Raw genomic sequence first — 20,918 nt, 5'->3', positions numbered from 1 at the left:
GAAGGAAGGAAGGAAGTAGAGGGAAAGGAAGAATAAGAATGAGGGAGAGGAAGAAAGCTGGGAAGGAGGGAGGGAGGGAGGGAGGGAGGGAGGGAGGGAGGGAGGGAGGGAAGGAAGGAAGGAAGGAAGGAAGGAAGGAAGGAAGGAAGGAAGGAAGGAAGGAAAGAGGGAGCAGGAGGGAGAGAGGAAGGAAAGGGGAGAGAAAGAAGAGTACGAAAGAAGCATAGAAATGCATAGAAATCCTGCTACGGCTTATAACATGACGACGTCTTAAAAAGGGGGAAACACGGCAGTTCCATACACAGTGGTACCTCTACTTACGAATTTAATGCGTTCCGAACGCACATTTGTAAGTCGAAAAACTGTGTAAGTCGAATCCCATAGGAATGCATTGGGAGAAAAAATTCGTGAGTCAAAGCAACCCTATCTAAAAATTCGTAAGTAGAAAAAATCCCATCTAAACCGCGTCCAAGATGGCGGGCGGAGCTCCATTCGTAAGTAAAACATTCGTAATTAGAGTTATTTGTAAGTCGAGGTTCCACTGTATTGAAATTTCACTTGCAAAATCTTTTTTTAAAAAAAAATAATCTGCTTTGAACACTTCATTTTGTTCGTACTGAATCCAACCTGTGGCTCCTTGTTTTTTGTGACTGTGTGGATCCCAGTTCAGCTCTCGATTGATTAGTCAGCTAATGATTGATTGTGTGATTGCGGAAATGCATAGCTGCCAAGTACCCAGTTTTCCCCGGGAAACCCCCGTTTTTACTTACCTTTTCCCGGTGGTCCCCCGTATCACTTCATCTCCCGTTTTTCTCTGTTATTTTCTCCTGCCGGCGGCCATTTTTTCCTTTCTGATTTGCTGTTCTATGGGCACCAAAAATGGCCACCGCCGGCTTCAAAAGTCGCATCTACGCATGCCAGGAAGTGCATAGACGCGACTTCCGGTGTCTGCGGCGGCCATTTTGGTGCCCATAGATGGGTGGAACGACACCGGAAGTTGTGTCGACGCACTTCCTGACATGCGTAGAAGTGACTTTCGAAGCTGGCGGCGGCCATTTTCGGTGCCCATAGAAGGGCAAAACGACACCGGACGTTACGTCGACGCAACTTCCGGTGTCACACGGCTGCCGGTCCCGGATTCTGCAGTCCGGGACTTGGAAGGTAAGGAAATGGATCAAAGTCCCCCATCCAAACCGCGACTATCACTTGTACAAGTCAGGGGGGAAATAAATTCCAATTTTTTGTATCATATTCAAGATCTTACTTCTTTTATTGTACAGTCCATTGATTATTGGTTTCATTTCAGGGATCAATATTCCCGATAAGAGAGCCAAACTCACGTTCAAATGGCTGTTTTTAAAAGTCCGTAACGAATCAATCAGGTCAGTGCAGGTGAGGGGAAAAACTAATCTCAGTTTCTATCATCTACAAGATCTTCATTTCATAGTACAGTCCACGGATTATTAGTTTCAGTTTCAGGGGAATCAAGGGAATCAACGATCCCGTTAAGAGAGCAAAATTCATGTTAAATGGACGTTTTTAAAAGTCCGGATTAATCCGGTTTGCATCCCTTTCTATGGGACTCGCACTCGGAACGCTTTGGGCTGAAGATTGAGTATCCCTGTCCTGTCTTGGGATTTATTTCATCGCACGGCTTTTGTTTTGGCGATCAACACTATGGTTAGAGAGGAAAATCCGCATCAAACGTCTTTCACTCGATACCTTTCTATGGGAAAGTGCCACCCAAAATCTCATCCTTGGATCTGTACAAGGGAGACCCTGCTCTGCTTCCCCCAGACCCCCCCACCGTCTTGGAAACGACCCCCATCGGTCGAACAGGGTTCCGGGTTCAAGTCCGGCTCGACCCCTTCTGCCAAAGGGGAAACGGCGCCCGTCGATTGAGGTTCTTCTTCTTATCCCCCAAAAGGAAACCTTCCATCGACTGTCCCTATTCGGAGAATGTCAGCCAGGTCCGAGAGAGTCCACCCATATTGGCTCGGGTCTCGAACTCGCCGTCACGGTTCTTCGCTCTGCCAAAGTTTCTCCTTTGAACCCCCGGGGGGTTTTGGGGGGGGGTTACGAGGGTGACTGCCGCCCCCCCAATCTCACATCATGATGTGTCGCCGGCGATGGAGGGCCAGGTGGTCCGAGCGAGAGAAGCTCCGGTCACAGTCTGAGCAGCGGAAAGGCTTGATGCCCGTGTGTTTCCGGAAATGCCGGGTCAATTCGTCCGAACGGGCAAATTTCCAGGTACAGCCCTCCCAGGTACACTTATACGGTTTCTCTCCTGCAGGGGGCGAGAGAGGGTTATTGTTTTAGTAAAATGAAATCACAGAATCCTAGAGTTGGAAGAGACCCCAAGGGCCATCCAGTCCAACCCCCTGCCAAGCAGGAAACACCATCAAAGCATTCTTGACATATGCCTGTCAAGCCTCTGCTTAAAGACCTCCAAAGAAGGAGACTCCACCACACTCCTTGGCAGCAAATTCCACTGTCGAACAGCTCTTACTGTCAGGAAGTTCTTCCTAATGTTGAGGTGGAATCTTCTTTCTTGTAGTTTGAATCCATTGCTCTGTGTCCGCTTCTCTGGAGCAGCAGAAAACAATCTCTCTCCCTCCTCTATATGACATCCTTTTATATATTTGAACATGGCTATCATATCACCCCTTAACCTTCTCTTCTCCAGGCTAAACATACCCAGCTCCCTAAGCCGTTCCTCATAAGGCATCGTTTCCAGGCCTTTGACCATTTTGGTTGCCCTCTTCTGGACACGTTCCAGCTTGTCAGTATCCTTCTTGAACTGTGGTGCCCAGAACTGGACACAGTATTCCAGGTGAGGTCTGACCAGAGCGGAATACAGTGGTACTATTACTTCCCTTGATCTTGATGCTATACTGTACTCCTATTGATGCAGCCCAGAATTGCATTGGCTTTTTTAGCTGCTGCATCACACTGTTGACTCATGTCAAGTTTGTGGTCTACCAAGACTCCTAGATCCTTTTCACATGTACTGCTCTCAAGCCAGGTGTCTCCCATCCTGTATTTGTGCCTTTCATTTTTTTTGCCTTACATTTCTCCTTGTTAAAATTCATCTTGTTTGCTTTGGCCCAGTTGTCTAATCTGTTAAGGTCATTTTGAAGTGTGATCCTGTCCTCTTAGGTATTAGCCACCCCTCCCAATTTGGTGTCATCTGCAAACTTGCTCAGGATGCCCTCAAGCCCATCATCCAAGTCATTGATCAAGATGTCGATTAAGACTGGGCCCAAGACAGAACCCTGTGGTTCTTCCCACTAGTCACTTCTCTCCAGGATGAAGAGGAGCCATTGATGAGCACCCTTTGGCTTCGGTAAATAGGATGCCTGCAAGGGATTTTATTATTCCAAAACTGAACCCTTCCTCCAATTGTCAGTAAAAAGAGAATGACAGCAAGCTTGAACCTTTCTGTAAAAAAGAGAATTTGTTATTATTTTTAAAAAGCCTTCCTCTGATTGCCAATATCAGGATGAGGCCGGTAAGGCTGAACCTACCTGTGTGTATCCTTCTGTGCGCTTTTAAGTGTGAGCTCTTTGTGTAAACTTTGCTACAACCCTCAAAGTCGCACTGGTGAATACGCCTCTTCTTGAGGTCCGGGGAGCCGGTCTCCTGCATCTGGCTCACAGAGGAAGGCCTGGCAAGAGATCGGCAGAGAGGAGGGGGGTCACAAAATAATAATTATTATTATCATAATATTGGCCACTAATAGTTAAAAATAAAATAACAGTTAAAAAACAGTCAGAAATAAATACTCTTTCAGAACCTGAGAGTAAGGTTCAAATAATAACAAACAACAGCAAACAACAACAACAACAATTTGAATTCCTAGTCTGTAAGACTCAGTTTAAATCCTTTCTTTACAGAAAGGTTCAGCCTTGTTGGCATCCTATGCCAGGAAACTCACTCTCTCTGGAGCTCGGGGAAGGAGGCCGGGCGGCTCTCTGAAGCGCTGTCGTCGCTCTCGCTGCCAATGCCAACCGGGCAAATGGAACCAGGGTCCACTTTCACTGCGGGGGGGAAACGGAAGTCCATTCAGAAAAAGGACAACACTTCCCAGGAGATATTTGTAGTTTCCCGGAGTTTAGTGATCTGACATGGTCATTTCTCCCTGTTTCTGTTTACTTCCCCTTTTGGGAACAATAAAATCTTTTTTTTTTTTACAGAAAAGTTTAGCCTTGCTGGCATCCTCTTAATATGGACAAGCGGAAGAAAGTTTCCTAGAATTATAGAAACATAGAGTTAGAAGAGACCACAAGGGCCATCCAGTCCAACCCCCTGCTAAGCAGGAAACACCATCAAAGCATTCCTGACATATGGCTGACAGCAACGCGTGGCCGGGTCAGCTAGTATAATCATAGAATCATAGACTTGGAAGAGACCCCAAGGGCCATCCAGTCCAACCCCCTGCCAAGCAGGAAACACCATCAAAGCATTCTTGACATATGCCTGTCAAGCCTCTGCTTAAAGACCTGCAAAGAAGGGGATTCCACCACACTTCTTGGCAGCAAATTCCACTGCCGAACAGCTCTTACTGTCAGGAAGTTCTTCCTAATGTTTAGGTGGAATCTTCTTACTTGTAGTTTGAATCTATTGCTCCGTGTCTGCTTCTCTGGAGCAGCAGAAAACAACCTTTCTCCCTCCTCTATATGACATCCTTTTATATATTTGGACATGGCTATCATATCACCCCTTAACCTTCTCTTCTCCAGGCTAAACATACCCAGCTCCCTAAGCCGCTCCTCATAAGGCATCGTTTCCAGGCCTTTGACCATTTTGGTTGCCCTCCTCTGGACACGTTCCAGCTTGTCAGTATCCTTCTTGAACTGTGGTGCCCAGTACTGGACACAGTACTCCAGGTGAGGTCTGACCAGAGCAGAATACAGTGGTACTATTACTTCCCTTGATCTAGACGCTATACTCCTATTGATGCAGCCCAGAATTGCATTGGCCTTTTTAGCTGCTGCATCACACTGTTGACTCATGTCAAGTTTGTGGTCTACCAGGACTCCTAGATCCTTTTCACATGTACTGCTCTCAAGCCAGGTGTCTCCCATCCTGTATTTGTGCCTTTCATCCCCCCCCCCCAAGTATAGTACTTTACATTTCTCCTTGTTAAAATTCATCTTGTTTGCTTTGGCCCAGTTGTCTAATCTGTTAAGGTCATTTTGAAGTGTGATCCTGTCCTCTGGGGTATTAGCCACCGCTCCCAATTTGGTGCCGTCTGCAAACTTGCTCAGGATGCCCTCAAGCCCACCATCCAAGTCATTGATCAAGATGTTGAATAAGACTGGGCCCAAGACAGAACCCTGTGGCACCCCACTAGTCACTTCTCTCCAGGATGAGGAGGAGCCATTGATGTTCGGTCGAACCCTTTGGGTTCGGTCAGTCAGCCAGTTACAAATCCACTGAATGGTAGCATTGTCTAGCCCGCATTTTACCAGCTTCTTTACAAGAATATCATGGGGCACCTTGTCAAAGGCCTTGCTGAAATCAAGATAGGGTACATCCACAGCGTTCCCTTCATCTACCTTGCTGGCCTCCTCTCAATATGGACAAGCGGAAGAAAGTTTCCTTTTTTGAAGAATTACAGAAAGGTTCAACCTTGCTGGCCTCCTCTCAATATGGACAAGCGGAAGAAAGTTTCCTCTTTTGAAGAATTACAGAAAGGTTCAACCTTGCTGGCCTCCTCTCAATATGGACAAGCGGAGGAAGCTTTCCTTTTTGGAACAATCAAATCCTTTTACAGAAAGGATTTCAGCCTTGCTGGAATCCTCTTAATATTGCCATGATCTGTATAACCACCCTGCAGTACCCTCACCAGACCCGGCGTCCTTCCCATCGCCCCCGATGAGGGGCACCGTCACAGCGGCCGCTGCCACTCCGTCGGCCGGCATGGCGGCGTAAACAACCGGCAGCGACTGGACCACCAGCGGGATGGTCTGGAGTTTGCCCATCTTGCCGGGCAGCTGGAATGAGGGGATCGTGTGGATCACGTGCAGGATCTGCTGCCCGCCGCTGCCCTGGCTGGAGGCCAGGATAGAGCCCGGAGAGAGGACGGCAGGAATGGCGGAGGACGCAGAGCCGAGCGCCGCGACCGCAGGCGGCGCAGCGGGCGGCGCGGCAGACCGGAAGCAGGAGAGCGGGTTCTGGGGCGGCGGCGGCGGCTTGGTCTTGTGGACCGACAGATCCACCGGCTCGGCCAGCAGCTCCTCGGGGGGCTCGGTCTTGATGTCGCCCAGCAACGCAGCCGGTGGCTCGCTGTCGCCCAGCAGCGGCAAGGAACTCATGGCGGGCAGCTGAGCCAGGAGCCTGGGGAAGGGAAGAGAAGGGCCAGTCAGGTCTGGGTTCCCGAATGCCTGGGTTTGCAAACGCCTTGGGAAGGTTTCCTTTTTGGAATAATAAAATCCCCTCCCTTTTTTTACAGGAAGTTTCAGCCTTGTTGGCATCCTGTAAATATTGACAATTGGAGGAAATAATACAGAAAGGTTCCACCTTCCTGGCCTCCGCTTAATATGGACAAATGGAAGAAAGGTTTCGATTTTGGAATAATAAAATTCATTTTTTTACAAAAAGGTTCAGCCTCGCTGGCATTCCTCGTAATATGGGCAAGCGGAGAAAAGTGTCCTTTTGGGAATCATAAAATCCTCCATGAAATTATTGTCCTTCAATGTTATGATTATTGTTTATTTTTTCTTTATACTGCCATATACCCGAAGGTCTCAGAGTGGTTCACATAAAATATCACATAAAAAGGTAAAGGCATAGCTGCCAAGTCTCCCGGTTTCCCCGGGAAACCCCCATTTTTCCAGCTGTCCCAGATTGTTTTGTTTCCCCCCGGTTTATTCTGGCGCGGCGGCCATTTTGGAACTGGGCGGAGCATGCTCAGAAGCGACTTTTGATGCTGCTGTGCCCAGTTCCAAAATGGCTGCAGCACAACTTCTGGTGCGGCGGCCATTTTGGAACTGGGCACAGCAGCATCCAAAGTCACTTCTGAGCATGCTCCGCCCAGTTCCAAAATGGCCGCTGCGCTACTTCCGGTCTGCTACTTCCGGCCCGGTCCCTTATTTTTCAGAGAGGAACTTGGCAGATACGGGTAAAGGTAAATATTCTTCATTATTATTCTTGTTCGTTTTGTCTCAGGGTGGTTCACATAAAATATCGCATACATAACATCAAAACACAAACAACCCATTATTATGATTATGATTATGATTATGATTATGATTATCATTACAGTAGAACCTCGGTTTATGAACACCTCGCTTTATGAATTTTCGGTTTATGAACGCTGCGGACCCATCTGGAACGGATTAATTCACTTTCCATTACTTTCTATGGGAAAGTTCGCTTCAGTTTATGAATGGACTTCCGGAACCAATTACACCCATGCTTCGGGTTAAGTACGCTTCAGGTTGAGTACTCCGCGGACCCGTCTGGAATGGATTAATCCACTTCCCATTACTTTCAATGGGAAAGTTCGCTTCAGTTTATGAACGCTTCAGTTTATGAACAGACTTCCGGAACCAATTGTGTTCATAAACCGAGGTACCACTGTATTATCATTATGTCCTAAGGCCACGACTGTGAGCACTCACGATGCTCCCTGCCCAAATATTACCCCATAAAACATTTTTACAGAAAGCTTGGGGTTGCAAGCGGTGCCAAAAAGCTTTGCCAAACGGGCCCCCCTGGCTGCAGCCGGACCCCCCAAGGCTTTTCCAAGACTTGGCAAAAGAGGCTGCCCTGTAGAACTGGCTCAGGTGTGGGGCACCCACCCACAGTCAACAGGAGAGCCCCGCCCGGGCACCCCCCTTTTACAGAAAGGTTCGACCTTGCTGGCCTCCTCTTAATATGGACAACCGGAGGAAGGTTTCCTTTTGGGAGCAAGAAGTTTTTTTAGAAATGCATAGACCATTGGACCAATCATGATGAAATTAGGCTGAAGTTTAATAAGCAGGTGGCGCTGCGGGTTAAACCACGGAGCCTAGGGCTTGCTGATCAGAAGGTCAGCGGTTCGAATACCCGCCACGGGGTGAGCTCCTGTAGCTCGGTCCCAGCTCCTGCCAACCTAGCAGTTCGAAAGCACCTCAAAATGCAAGTAGATAAATAGGGAAAGGTAAACGGTGTTTCCGTGCACTGCTCTGGTTCGCCAGAAGCAGCTTTGTCATGCTGGCCACATGACCTGGAAGCTGTACGCTGGCTCCCTCGGCCAATAATACGAGATGAGCGCCGCAACCCCAGAGTCGGTCATGACTGGACCTAATGGTCAGGGGTCCCTTTACCTTTACCTTTAATAAGTTAACTGTTTATCTTTGGACAGGAGAAAAAGAATCATTTTCTTCATAACCGTTAAAACAATTCATTTCACTAAAACAATAATATTATGGCATATGTATCCATGTTTGTTAACTGATGTGCTTAAACCAGGCATCCCCAAACTTCGGCCATCCAGATGTTTTGGACTACAATTCCCATCATCCCTGACCACTGGTCCTGTTAGCTAGGGATCATGGGAGTTGTAGGCCAAAACATCTGGAGGGCTGGAGTTTGGGGGTGCCTGGCTTAAACTTTCAAAAAAATTGGGCTAGACTTCCTCAACCTCAGCCCTCCAGATGTTTTGAGACTACAATTCCCAGCATCCCTGACCACTGGAACCGCTAGAGAAAAACAGCTACCAGATTTTTAGAAGACATCTGAAGGCAGCCCTGTTTAGGGAGGCTTTTAATGTTTAATTATTTTATCTCATTTTTCTGTTGTAAGCCACCCAGAGTGGCTGGGGAAACCCAGCCAGATGGGCGGGGTATAAATAAATTATTATTATTATTATTATTATCATCATCATTATCATTATTATTGCTAGGGATCATGGGAGTTGTAGGCCAAAAACATCTGGAGGGGCAAGGTTGGGGAAGCCTGACTGAGTTTCAGCACACATGAAAAACTTTAAACCAATTTCTCTTTCCTGATGAATTGCCTTTGAACTAGTTTAAAGAGAAAATCTTGAGAAATATTTTTCCTCCCAAAGCATTTTATTTAAAGGCAGATCAGAAAGAGGAGGAGGAGGAGAGAAAGAGAGAGAGAGAGAGAGAAGAGAGGGGGGGGGGGAGAGGGAGATGAGTCCAGGGAGAGAGAGAAGAGAGGGATAGAGCAAGGGAGATTTGAGAGAGAGAGAGAGAGAGAGGGAGGGAGGGAGGGAGAGAGAGAGAGAGAGAGGAGTCCAGGGAGGGAGGTGAGGGAGGGAGGGAGGGAAGAGAGGGATAGAGGAGGGGAGATTTGAGGGAGGGATGGAGAGAGAGAAAGAAAGAGGGAGGAAGAGAGAGAGAGATGTGAAGGTAAGGGTTGTTTGAGCATCACAGGGAAGCCAGCCTGCAGGCTGTTGCCACGGCAACCGGATGCACCTGAGGATGGAGCTGGTACCCAGCTGCATCCCTTTCTAGGGGAAAGCAAGCCGTGCTTCAGGAATTTGAGTACTAATACGGGGCGACGACTGCAAAAGGCAATCTGCGCAGCGCAGGATGACGCAGAGCGCAGCCTCTAGAGCACTGCAGAGTTCCCCTCCGGCCCCTTGCAGGGATGAGGGAGCCTCCGGTTGCCCACCTGCCCCCCAAGGGGGCCAAGAAGGACCCGGTCTCCCTGCTAGTCTGAAGCTGCTGGTGCTGATGGGGCCAGGTACCAAGCTCTGTCAGGTGCACCCCGTTGCCGTGGCAACAGAACCTGCAGGCTGGCTTCCCGGTGATGCTCAGAAAAAGCCCTGCCTTCTCTCTCTCTCTCTCTCTCTCTCTCTCTCTCTCTCTCTCTCTCCCCCCCCCCCCCCCGGTCTCTCTGTCTCTTCTCTCTTTCTCTATACAGTGGTGCCTCGCTAGAGGAATTTAATTTGTTCCACGGGTCGATTCTTATAACGAAAAATTCATCTAGCAAATGCCATAGGAATGCATTGTTGTTGTTGTTGTTGTTTTTGCCCATAGGAATGCATTAATTGAATTTCAATGCATTCCTATGGGAAACCGCAATTCACTAGACGAATTTTTCGTAAAACGAATTTGTCTAGCGAGGCAACCTCTGCTCAAACAATCCTTCCGTTAAGCGAAAAATCCATCTTACAGGGCGTTCGTCTAGCGAGGCACCCACTGTACTTGTTTTCTCTTGCTCTCCATTCTTCTCTCAAATCTCCCTTCCTCTAGCCCTTTCTTCTCTCTTTCCCTCCCTGGACTCCTTCTCTCTCTCCTTCTCTCTCTCTCTCTCTCTCTCTCTCTCTCCCCTCTTGGTCTCCTTTCTTCTTTCTTTCCCTCCCTCTTCCTCCCTGGACTACTTATTATTATTATTATTATTATTATTATTATTATTATTATTATTATTCCTCCTCCTCCTCCTCCTCCTCCTCTCTCTCTACTTTCTTTCTCTGGCTCTCCATTCCTCTCTCAATCTCCCTTCCTCTATCCCTCTCTTCTCTCCCTCCCTCCCTCCCTGGACTCTTCTCTCTCTCTCTCAAATCTCCCTTCCTCTATCCCTCTCTCCTCTCCCTCCCTCCCTGGATTCCCATCTCTCTCCCTCCCTCTCTCTCGAATCTCCCTTCCTCTCTCTCCCTCCCCCCCTCTGTGTGTGTCTTTCTCTCTATCTTTCTCTTGCTATCCATTCCTCTCTGAAATCTCCCTTCCTCTATCCCTCTCTTCTTTCTTTCTTTCTTTCTTTCTTTCTTTCTTTATTTCCCTCCCTCTTCCTTCCTGGACTTTTCTTCTTCCTCTCTCTCTCTCTCTCTCTCTCCTTTCTTTGCCAGCAGGGAAGGGCGAGGTCCGGAGGAAATTCCTGCCATAGGTGTGGACACGGCTGCAAGGCGGCTGGGTTTCCCCCCCCCCATCTCGCCAGCTCCTTAGGCTGGCCAGAACTTTCCTGGAGATAAGGATCATTTTATTATTTCTTTTCTGCCCATCTGGCCCTCTCCACCCAGCTTCAACTGCCTAGGCAAGCCCAAAGCAAGGAGGCAAATTCAGCCTGGAGCCAAGTGTGAGGCGCCCAGCCATGACCCGGCGCCGCCCGGGTCCTGCCCAGAGTTGAAAAATGCGGGCGTTGCTGCTGCAGCTCTCCACCCAGCGCAGGCTGGGTGTGCCTGCCGGACTTAAAAAAACTAAACTAAACTAAAACAGCAACATTTCACTGTTGTTGTTTAGTCGTTTAGTCATGTCCGACTCTCCGTTACCCCATGGACCAGAGCACGCCAGGCACTCCTGTCTTCCACTGCCTCCTGCAGTTTGGTCAAACTCATGTTTGTAGCTTCGAGAACACTGTCCAACCATCTCGTCCTCTGTCGTCCCCTTCTCCTTGTGCCCTCCATCTTTCCCAACATCAGGATCTTTTCCAGGGAGTCTTCTCTTCTCATGAGGTGGCCAAAGTATTGGAGCCTCAGCTTCACGATCTGTCCTTCCAGTGAGCGCTACGGGCTGAAATGTTCCTTCTATTTTTTGGTATATTATCAGGGATGAGTCTTCTCATGAGGTGGCCAAAGTATTGGAGCCTCAGCTTCAGGATCTGAAGAATGGATAGGTTTGATCTTCTTGCAGTCCATGGGACTCTCAAGAGTCTCCTCCAGCACCATAATTCAAAAGCATCAATTCTTCGGCGATCAGCCTTCTTGATGGTCCAGCTCTCACTTCCAGACATCACTACTCGGAAAACCATAGCTTTAACTATACGGACCTTTGTCGGCAAGGTGATGTCTCTGCTTTTTAAGATGCTGTCTAGGTTTGTCATTGCTTTTCTCCCAAGAAGCAGGCGTCCGTATAGTTAAAGCTATGGTTTTCCCAGTAGTGATGTATGGAAGTGAGAGCTGGACCATAAAGAAGGCTGATCGCCGAAGAATTGATGCTTTTGAATTCTGGTGCTGGAGGAGACTCTTGAGAGTCCCATGGACTGCAAGAAGATCAAACCTATCCAGGCTTAAGGAAATCAGCCCTGAGTGCTCACTGGAAGGACAGATCCTGAAGCTGAGGCTCCAATACTTTGGCCACCTCATGAGAAGAGAAGACTCCTTGGAAAAGACCCTGATGTTGGGAAAGATGGAGGGCACAAGGAGAAGGGGACTCCCTGGAAAATACCCTGATGTTGGGAAAGATGGAGGGCAGAAGGAGAAGGGGACTCCCTGGAAAAGACCCTGATGTTGGGAACGATTGAGGGCACTAGGAGAAGGGGACAACAGAGGACGAGATGGTTGGACAGTGTTCTCGAAGCTACGAACATGAGTCTGACCAAACTGACCAAACTGCGGAAGGCAGTGCAAGACAGGAGTGCCTGGCGTGCTCTGGTTCATGGGGTCACGAAGAGTCGGACATGACTAAACAACAACAGCATGGGCACTGGAAGCGGCCGCTGAGACCACATAACAGAGGTCTTGAAAGACCTACATTGGCTCCCAGGACATTTCTGGGCACAATTTAAAGTGTTGGTGCTGACCTTGAAAGCCCTAAACAGCCTTGGTCCTCTAGACCTGAAGGAGCATCTCCACCCCGGACACCGGGGTCCCTCTCCCCAGGGCCTTCTGGGGGTTCCCTCCCTGCAAGAGGTGAGGTTGCAGGGAACCAGGCAGAGGGCCTTCTCGATGGTGGCGCCCTCTCCCATCAGATGGCAAGGAAATCAGCAACTATCTGGCTTTTAGAAGACATCGGAAGGCAGCCCTGTTTAGGGAAGTTTTGACGTTTTAGTCTATTTAATATTCTGTTGGCAGCCGCCAAGAAGGAGGACACGGGAACAGTGGGTGGGCAACCTGGAATGGACAAGAAAAGAGGGGTGATAACCTCACTCTGGAGATCTTTGTAAAGAGCGCAGGCCAGAAGGATATGAGCCGCCGATTTGGTCACCTCCACCGTTTTTCCCAGTGGGATTTTTTGGAATCGTCCGTCCCTTGAGGACAGCCAAAGGCGGTATTCAATCTTGCTCAAGAGTAGAAGCACGTTGCTCTTTTGGAATTATTAAGTGGTGCAAATAGGCTTTTCCAAAGAGGTGGAAAATAGCGATTCCATGGGCAAAATTTCCCAATGGTGGCCAAGTTGTTCTGACGCTCGTTGGCGCTGGCAAATTAGACTGTAGGCTTGACTAAAACCCAAAGTGATTAGCTGTTGTTGTGCTGATAAACCACAAGAGTGAAGTTTGGGAAAGGCAATTTCACTCCGGGGCTCTGATGACAACCTTGTAGCACTAGGAATATTAGTCGGGGGTGGGGGTGGGGGTGGGATTCGAGTTTAGACGAAGCCAATACCGTAGTACTTTGGTTCTCAAATTTAATCCGTTCCGGAACCCTCCCTGCGCACCCTCTGCCGCTCCCGTTTCCTGGGGTTGCGCCGCATCCGCGTTTTTCGCCTCCTCCGACCACCGCCCGGGGGCGCCCCCACCTGTCAACCCGGAGCCAATCTCACTCCATCGCCTCGCCGCCACCCGCGGGGGCGCAGGCAGCGACCACCCGCGGGGCCGTTCTCTCGCTGCCAGCCAGGGCTCGAGTGCCCCCCTTTGGGAGACGCCAAGAAGAGGCTCTCTCCCGTACGTAAAAGTAGCGGCTGCCCGGCCTCCAGCTCCTCCTCTTCCCGGCGCGCTCCCCGCCGCTCCCGTTTCCTCGGGGGGCTCCTCCAGCCTCGCTCCCTCGCCTCCGCCGGGGGCGCAGCAGTGCCGCGACATAAAGCCCCCACCCCCACACCCCCCCTCGGGAGACGCCCTGCTGAGGCTCTCCCGTGCGTAAAACAGGCACAGCGGCCCGGCCTCTCCAGCTCCTCCCCTGCGCGCTCGGCCGGGCCCTCTGCCGCTCCCGTTTCCTCGGGGGGGGGGGTGCCGCCTCCGCGCTTCCGCCTCCTCCGCCCACCGCCCTTGACAAGCCTGGCGGCGGCGGCGGCTGTTCTCCGCCGAGCCGGGCTCCCCACCTATCTGCCCGTCCCTGACCCCACCCTCCCCCCACCCCGTACCCTGTCAACCTTGAGCCAGCCTCCCTCCCTCGTCAATCCGCCGCCACCAGGGGCGCAGCGGCCACCAGGGGCGCAGCCTGCTCGAGTCCCAGAACCGGGGGCGGGGGGGGAGGGGAAACAGCAGAGCCCCGCCAGAAAATAATAAGTCTTTAATACGGTCCAAGACCAGCGAGGTCGCGCCAGAAAGCCACCACCCCCGCCACACCCCCTCGGGAGACGCCCAGCCGAGGCTCTCCTCCGTGCGTAAAAACACGCCTCCAACTCCTCCTCTTCCCGGCGCGCTCTCGGCTGCGCCCTCTGCCGCTCCCGTTTGCGGGAGGCTGGCGCCGCCTCCGCGCTTCCGCCTCCTCCGCCCACCGCCCTTGACCGCTTCCCTGCCCACCCACCCGCCACCCACCGCCGCCTCCTCCACCCACCGCCCTGCTGGACCACCTCCCTGCCTGCTCCTCTCGCCGGGGGTTCCCGTGCGCAAAGCGAGGCTGGCTGGCTGCTTTTCTCCGCCGAGCTGGGGGTCTCTCTCACCTCACCCACCCACCCCCGCCTCCTCCAGCCACCGCCCTGCAGGGCCATCTCCCTGCCCGCTCCGCGCTGAGCGCACCTCTCGCCGGGGGTCCCCAATCCGGGCTGGACGCGACGGCGGCTCTACTCCGCGGAGCCGCGCTCCTCCACCCACTTGCCCGTCCCTGACCCCACCCACCACCGCCGCCACCCGCCACCCGCCCACCGCCCGGGACCGCTTTCCCCACGCGCTCACCGCCTCGGCGCCGTGCGCTCCCCTCGCCGTGTGCGCAAAAGCGAGGCTGGCTGCTGGACGCGGCGCCGGTGGCGGCGGCTCCTCTCTCCCCCACCCAACTGCCTGACCCCACCCAGCGGCTCCACCCAGTCGCGGCTCCACCAGCTGTCAATCAGCAGCGGTGGGGGAGGGAGGGAGGGGAGGAGGCAGGTGGACAAATTGTGCGGCGAGGGCGCAGCCGCCGCAGCCCTCCCTCCTCCACCCTTTCCCCCATTCCTCCTTCTCCACCCTTTTCCCATTCCCCCCTCTTCGCACCAGCAGAAGCAGGGGCCGATCTGGGTTGGGCTGCCCCACCCTTTCTGACTCCACCTTCCCGGGACAGGAGGCAGCCTTCCAAATCCTTTTACAGTGGTACCTCGGTTTATGAACACAATTGGTTCCGGAAGTCTGTTCATCAACCGAAGCGTTCATCAACTGAAGCGAACTTTCCCATTGAAAGTAATGGAAATAAAAATAATAATTTATTATTTATACCCCGCCCATCTGGCTGGGCTTCCCCAGCCACTCTGGGCGGCTTCCAACTGAATATTAAAAACAGTACAGCACCAGACATTAAAAACTTCCCTAAACAGGGCCGCCTTCAGTTGTCTTCTAAAAGTAAAATAATTGCTTATTGTCTTGACATCTGCTGGGAGGGCGTTCCACAGGGCGGGTGCCACTACCAAAAAGGCCCTCTGTCTGGTTCCCTGCAACCTCAACTCTCGCAATGAGGGAACCACCAGAAGGCCCTCGGTGCTGGATCTCAGTGTCCGGGCTGAATGATGGGGGTGGAGACGCTCCTTCAGGTATATAGGAACGAGGCCGTTTAGGGCTTTAAAGGTCAGTACCAACACTTTGAACTGTGCTCGAAAACGTACTGGGAGCCAGTGTAGATCTCTCAGGACCGGTGTTATGTGGTCCCGGCGGCCACTCCCAGTCACTAATCTAGCTGCTGCATTCTGGATTAATTGCAGTTTCCGGGTCACCTTCAAAGGTAGCCCCACGTAGAGCGCATTGCAGTAGTCCATTAAAGTGGATTAATCTGTTCCAGATGGTCCGCGGAGTGCTTAAACTGAAGTGTTCATCAACTGAAACGAACTTTCCCATTGAAAGTAATGGAAAGGGGATTGATCCGTTCCAGACGGTCCGCGGAGTACTTAAACTGAAGCGTTCATCAACTAAAGCGAACTTTCCCATTTTACTTTTGAATGAAACCATTGATCCATCAAACAAAAGCAATCACCAATGTACTGTACAATAAAATAAGTAAGATATTGCAGATGATAAAAAACGAAAATTAAATCAGGAGCACTGATGAGAGTCATTGTTTGGCTGCTTCTAGCCATTTCCGCAGTCACACCGTCAATCCATCAGGAGCTGAACTGGGATCCACACAGCCACAAAAACAGAGGAACCGAAAAAGACGCCAAAACGCCCAATCGAGAGCAAAAAGCAAAGCGCCGTTTGACTTCCAAAATGTCTGGAAACCAAGGCGTGGCTTCAGTTTGCAGATGACACCAAATTGGGAGGGGTGGCTAATATTTTGTGCTCTCCTCTTTCACCCTCATTACAAGGTTCTTGAATTCCTCCTCACTTTCTGCCATCAAGGTTGTGTCATCTGCATACCTGAGGTTGTTGATATTTCTTCCGGCAATCTTAATTCCGGCTTGGGATTCATCTAGTCCAGCCTTTCACATGATGAATTCTGCATATAAGTTAAATGAGCAGGGAGACAATATACAACCTTGTCGTACTCCTTTCCCAATTTTGAACCAATCATTTGTTCCATATCCAGTTCTAACTGTAGCTTCTTGTCCCACATAGAGATTTCTCAGGAGACAGATGAGGTGATCAGGCACTCCCATTTCTTTAAGAACTTGCCATAGTTTGCTGTGGTCGACACAGTCAAAGGCTTTTGCATAGTCAATGAAGCAGAAGTAGACGTTTTTCTGGAACTCTTTAGCTTTCTCCATAATCCAGCGCATGTTTGCTATTTGGTCTCTGGTTCCTCTGCCCCTTCGAAATCCAGCTTGCACTTCTGGGAGTTCTCGGTCCATATACTGCCTAAGCCTGCCTTGTAGAATTTTAAGCATAACCTGGCTAGCGTGTGAAATGTATTCTCTCATAACATTCCAAATTTAATTGTTTCCAGAGTTACAGACCCGGAGTTTGCGCCCTTCTCCCACACCGGCTTAACCTCCCTGGGCGGGAACAGACACCTCAGCGCATGAGGCGGCTGTGCTTGGGTCCTGTCCACCCTCGCCAGCTTCTCAAAATGCTTGCGAGCGTTGCGGATGTTGATCAGGGTGGCAGCGGAAGCTAGAAGAGAGCCAGGAGAGGAGGGGCCGGCTTCCCGGCTTCCCCATACCTGCGGAACTCCCCTCTACTAGATTCCCCTGCCACGGGGGTGCTTTCTCACCATCCCGACACCCGCGGAACTCCCTGACACTGGATTTGCGGAGGATTCGAACCTGAGCCTTTGCTTTCCCCTCCCCCAAGGAATCCGGCGGGGCAATTGCCTGTGAAAGATGTAAATTTGTTTTTATATGCCACAACTGCAGCCAGAATATTGCTAGCAAAGTATTGGAAGACACAGAAGACACCTACAGTGGAAGAATGGCCAATAAAGATGTCGGACTATATGGAACTTGCTGATCTGACCGGAAGACTACGCGACTGGGGAGAGGAGAAGGTGGAAGAGGAATGGAAGAAATTTAGAATTTATTATAAAAAAATATTGCAGAATTGATGTATGAAGAGAACTATAAGCAATTGGGAAGTTGCAGGTTAAGAATTTAAGTGTGATATAATTGAAAATAGGTTAGAATATGATAATGAGTTGTAAAATTGAGAAAAAGATGTTGTAATTAGGTTTGGAAAACTTGCCAAGAATGTTATACAATGAGCCGTTAGAAAGGGGGCTCGGGGAAGTCTCTTGCCAAAATGAGATAAAATGGATTGTATATGTTGTTCTGTTGTTTTTAATTTTCCTTTTCCTTTTTGTACTTTTCTTTTTTGTCAATATGGATGATATAACAATGTACAGTGGAACCTCGGTTTATGAACACCTCGGTTTACAAATTTTCGGTTTACGAACTCCGCGGACCCATCTGGAACGCATTAATTCATTTTCAATGGGAAAGTTCGCTTCAGTTTATGAACGCTTCAGTTTACGAACAGACTTCCGGAACCAATTGTGTACATAAACCGAGGTAAAGGTAAAGGGACCCCTGACCATTAGGTCCAGTCGTAACCGACTCTGGGGTTGCGCGATCATCTCACATTATTGGCCGAGGGAGCCGGCATATAGCTTCCAGGTCATGTGGCCAGCATGACAAAGCCGCTTCTGGCAAACCAGAGCAGCACATGGAAACGCCGTTTACCTTCCCGCTGTAGCGGTTCCTATTTATCTACTTGCATTTTGACGTGCTTTCGAACTGCTAGGTTGGCAGGAGCTGGGACCAAGCAACGGGAGCTCACCCCGTCACAGGGATTCGACCGCAGACCTTATAATTATAAGGATACTTTTTCTTTCTATAAAATTTAATAAAAAATTTATTAACACACACACACACAAACACAAACACACACACACACACACACAAACACACACACACACCGATCCGGCGGGGCAGCAGGAAGGCAGGGATGGGATGAGCTCCAACCACTAGGGAAGGGAAGGGAAGGGGAATCATAGAATCTTAGAGTTGGAAGAGACCCCAAGGGCCATCCAGTCCAACCCCCTGCCGAGCAGGAAACACCATCAAAGCATTCTTGACATATGCCTGTCAAGCCTCTGCTTAAAGACCTCCAAAGAAGAAGAAGACTCCACCACACTTCTTGGCAGCAAACTCCACTGTTGAACAGCTGTCAGGAAGTTCTTCCTAATGTTGAGGTAGAATCTTCTTACTTGTAGTTTGAATCCATTGCTCTATGTTCGCTTCTCTGGAGCAGCAGAAAACAACCTTTCACCCTCCTCTATATGACATCCTTTTATATATTTGAACATGGCTATCATATCACCCCTTAACCTTCTCTTCACCTGGCTAAACATACCCAGCTCCCTAAGCCGTTCCTCATAAGGCATCGTTTCCAGGCCTTTGACCATTTTGGTTGCCCTCTTCTGGACACGTTCCAGCTTGTCAGTATCCTTCTTGAACTGTGGTGCCCAGAACTGGACACAGTACTTCAGCTGAGGTCTGACCAGAGCAGAATACAGTGGTACTATTACGTCCCTTGATCAAATGCTATACTCCTATTGATGCAGCCCAGAATTGCATTGGCTTTTTTAGCTGCTGCATCACACTGCTGACTTATGTCAAGTTTGTGGTCTACCAAGACTCCTAGATCCTTTTCACATGTATTGATTCTATGATTCTACTCCATCACAGATCAAAATCACGTGATCACACATCACAGATCACAACCACGTGGTGTGAATTCGCTTGGCCTAACAGCCTACCTAGCAGGGTTCTCTTGGAAAGGGTTCCAAGCAGGGAAGGACCGAGAGCTCCTGGGAGGAAAAGGGGGGAATACCTATCAATCAATCAATTAATCAATCAATCACGCCCCCCCCAGCAACAGCCGCCACCCCCCCCGTCCCCTCCTCCTCCTCCTGCGCAGATGCCCCGCCCCTTCTCCTGCCCCGCCCCTCCAGCGCTCCCCGCACCAGTAGAGATTCCTGAAAGGAGCCCCGCCTCTTCACTGGCCCCGCCCCTCCTGCCCTTTCTATGGCAACAGTTGAGCGTTTGCTCCTCCTCCCGCAAGGAAGCCCCGCCCTTCATTGGCCCCGCCTCTCCCACAGGGAAGCCCCGCCCCTCCACTGGCCCTGACCCCATCTCTGGCCCCGCCTCTCCAGCCTCATTGAAGCGCTTCCTCCTGCAAAGAAGCTCCTCCCTTCTTTGGCCCCTCCCCCTCCCGCCGTAACCGCCATCTCTTCCCCTCATGCCTAGCCCCTCCCTCCAGAAGCAGCCAACCACTCACCGCTCCCCCTTGTTCCCTACACCGCCCTCGCTCTCCAATCGCCTCTCCTACTCCTGTGACAAGCCCCGCCCTGTCCCCGCCCACCCGCTCTTCTCCCGCGTCACGTGAGAGTTCAAGATGGCGGCGCCCGCGCGCTGAGGAAAGCCGGAATATCCCGCAGGTGAGTCGAAGGCTCCTTCAGTTGCCTGTTATTATTGATATGAAGAATATTTATTAGATTTTTGTTGCCCCCTGACCCCTCCAGTTTCCTACTAGTATCAATATTCATATCATTTATTTAATTTAGGTTGCCCCCAGACCTCCCTCCACTTCCCTTTTGCCCCCCAAACCCCCTCCAGTTTCCTATTAATATCATTTATTTAATTTATTTTGCCCCACGGACCCCCTCCAGTTCCCTACTGCCGTCCAAACCCCCTCTTACACCCCTCTGGATATTTGTGGGGGGTTTTTTTAGTACAGTATATTTTTATTGGTTTTATATCAAATACAGGGAAAAAACAAAAAATACAGAAAAAATACAGAAAATAAGAAAACATAAAAGTGAAAAACAGAAAAAAGGAAAAAAACAATTCTTTAACATTTCTCAGATAAATTTCTTTCCCTGTCGACTTCCTCCTTCCCCCCCTCCACGTTTCTATTAGTAACTAATATTACTAATATCTTCTTAAACCATTTCTTCTTCTAAAATACTTTTTATAAAAACAATTTTAAATCCATTTTAAACACACGTTCCCAGCATTTGGATCTAAAAATCTTAATAATTCTATTACGTATAAACCTATTCCCTTCTTACTGTATCTAGCTGCTTCTACAGCCTCTTTGTACTTCCATTTCCCTTATTGTCCATTTTTAATTTTATATTCATTCTCCAAATAAATCTTAAATTTCTTCCAGTCTTCTTCCACCGTCCCGTCTCCCCGATCTCGGATTCTCCCAGTCAGTTCAGACTTCCTCCGGATCTTTGCTCCCAGACTTCCAGTTCCCCATTGCCCCCCAGACACCCCCCCAAGTTTCGTATTGCTCCTTCCCCATCTCTGACCCCCACTGCTACCCCAGGGAAGAAGGGAAGTTTGTGGGGACATTGCAGCGGCTTGCACTCTGAGTGGATTGAAATCAAATCGATTGAAATAACAATTTAAATTGTGATTTCAATCGATTTGATTTCAATCCTTTTTTACGGAAAGCTTCAA

At 50.0% G+C, this 20,918-nt stretch overlaps 2 protein-coding genes across 3 annotated transcripts in view; one reads left to right on the top strand and one right to left on the bottom strand.

The window, feature by feature from the left end:
• Positions 1-105: 105 nt before the first annotated feature.
• Positions 106-14,824, bottom strand: KLF8 (KLF transcription factor 8). Of its 2 annotated transcripts, none has more exons than XM_060270223.1 (5): positions 14,728-14,824; positions 5,852-6,342; positions 3,938-4,040; positions 3,528-3,667; positions 106-2,287 (listed from the first exon to the last, which is right to left on the bottom strand). In XM_060270223.1, exons 2-5 carry the CDS (start codon positions 6,318-6,320, stop codon positions 2,106-2,108), a joined length of 894 nt encoding a protein of 297 aa, XP_060126206.1. In that variant the 5' UTR covers positions 6,321-6,342; positions 14,728-14,824; the 3' UTR covers positions 106-2,105. The 2 variants fall into 2 exon arrangements, with proteins under 2 accessions (XP_060126206.1, XP_060126205.1); XM_060270222.1 differs by lacking the exon at positions 14,728-14,824 and adding an exon at positions 13,280-13,927.
• Positions 14,825-19,830: 5,006 nt separating this feature from the next.
• LOC118078628 (H(+)/Cl(-) exchange transporter 5) overlaps positions 19,831-20,918 on the top strand; it is a 42,594-nt gene continuing 41,506 nt past the window's right edge. The window contains exon 1 of the mRNA XM_060270626.1: positions 19,831-19,888. The gene's annotated coding sequence lies outside the window, so the exon portion shown is untranslated. The remainder of the gene's footprint in view (positions 19,889-20,918) is intronic.

This window comes from Zootoca vivipara, chromosome Z, assembly GCF_963506605.1.
Source record: "Zootoca vivipara chromosome Z, rZooViv1.1, whole genome shotgun sequence".
Classification (NCBI taxonomy): domain Eukaryota; kingdom Metazoa; phylum Chordata; class Lepidosauria; order Squamata; family Lacertidae; genus Zootoca; species Zootoca vivipara.
The sequence above is the reverse complement of the archived record's forward strand: the minus strand, read 5'-3'. Positions and strand labels throughout refer to the sequence as shown.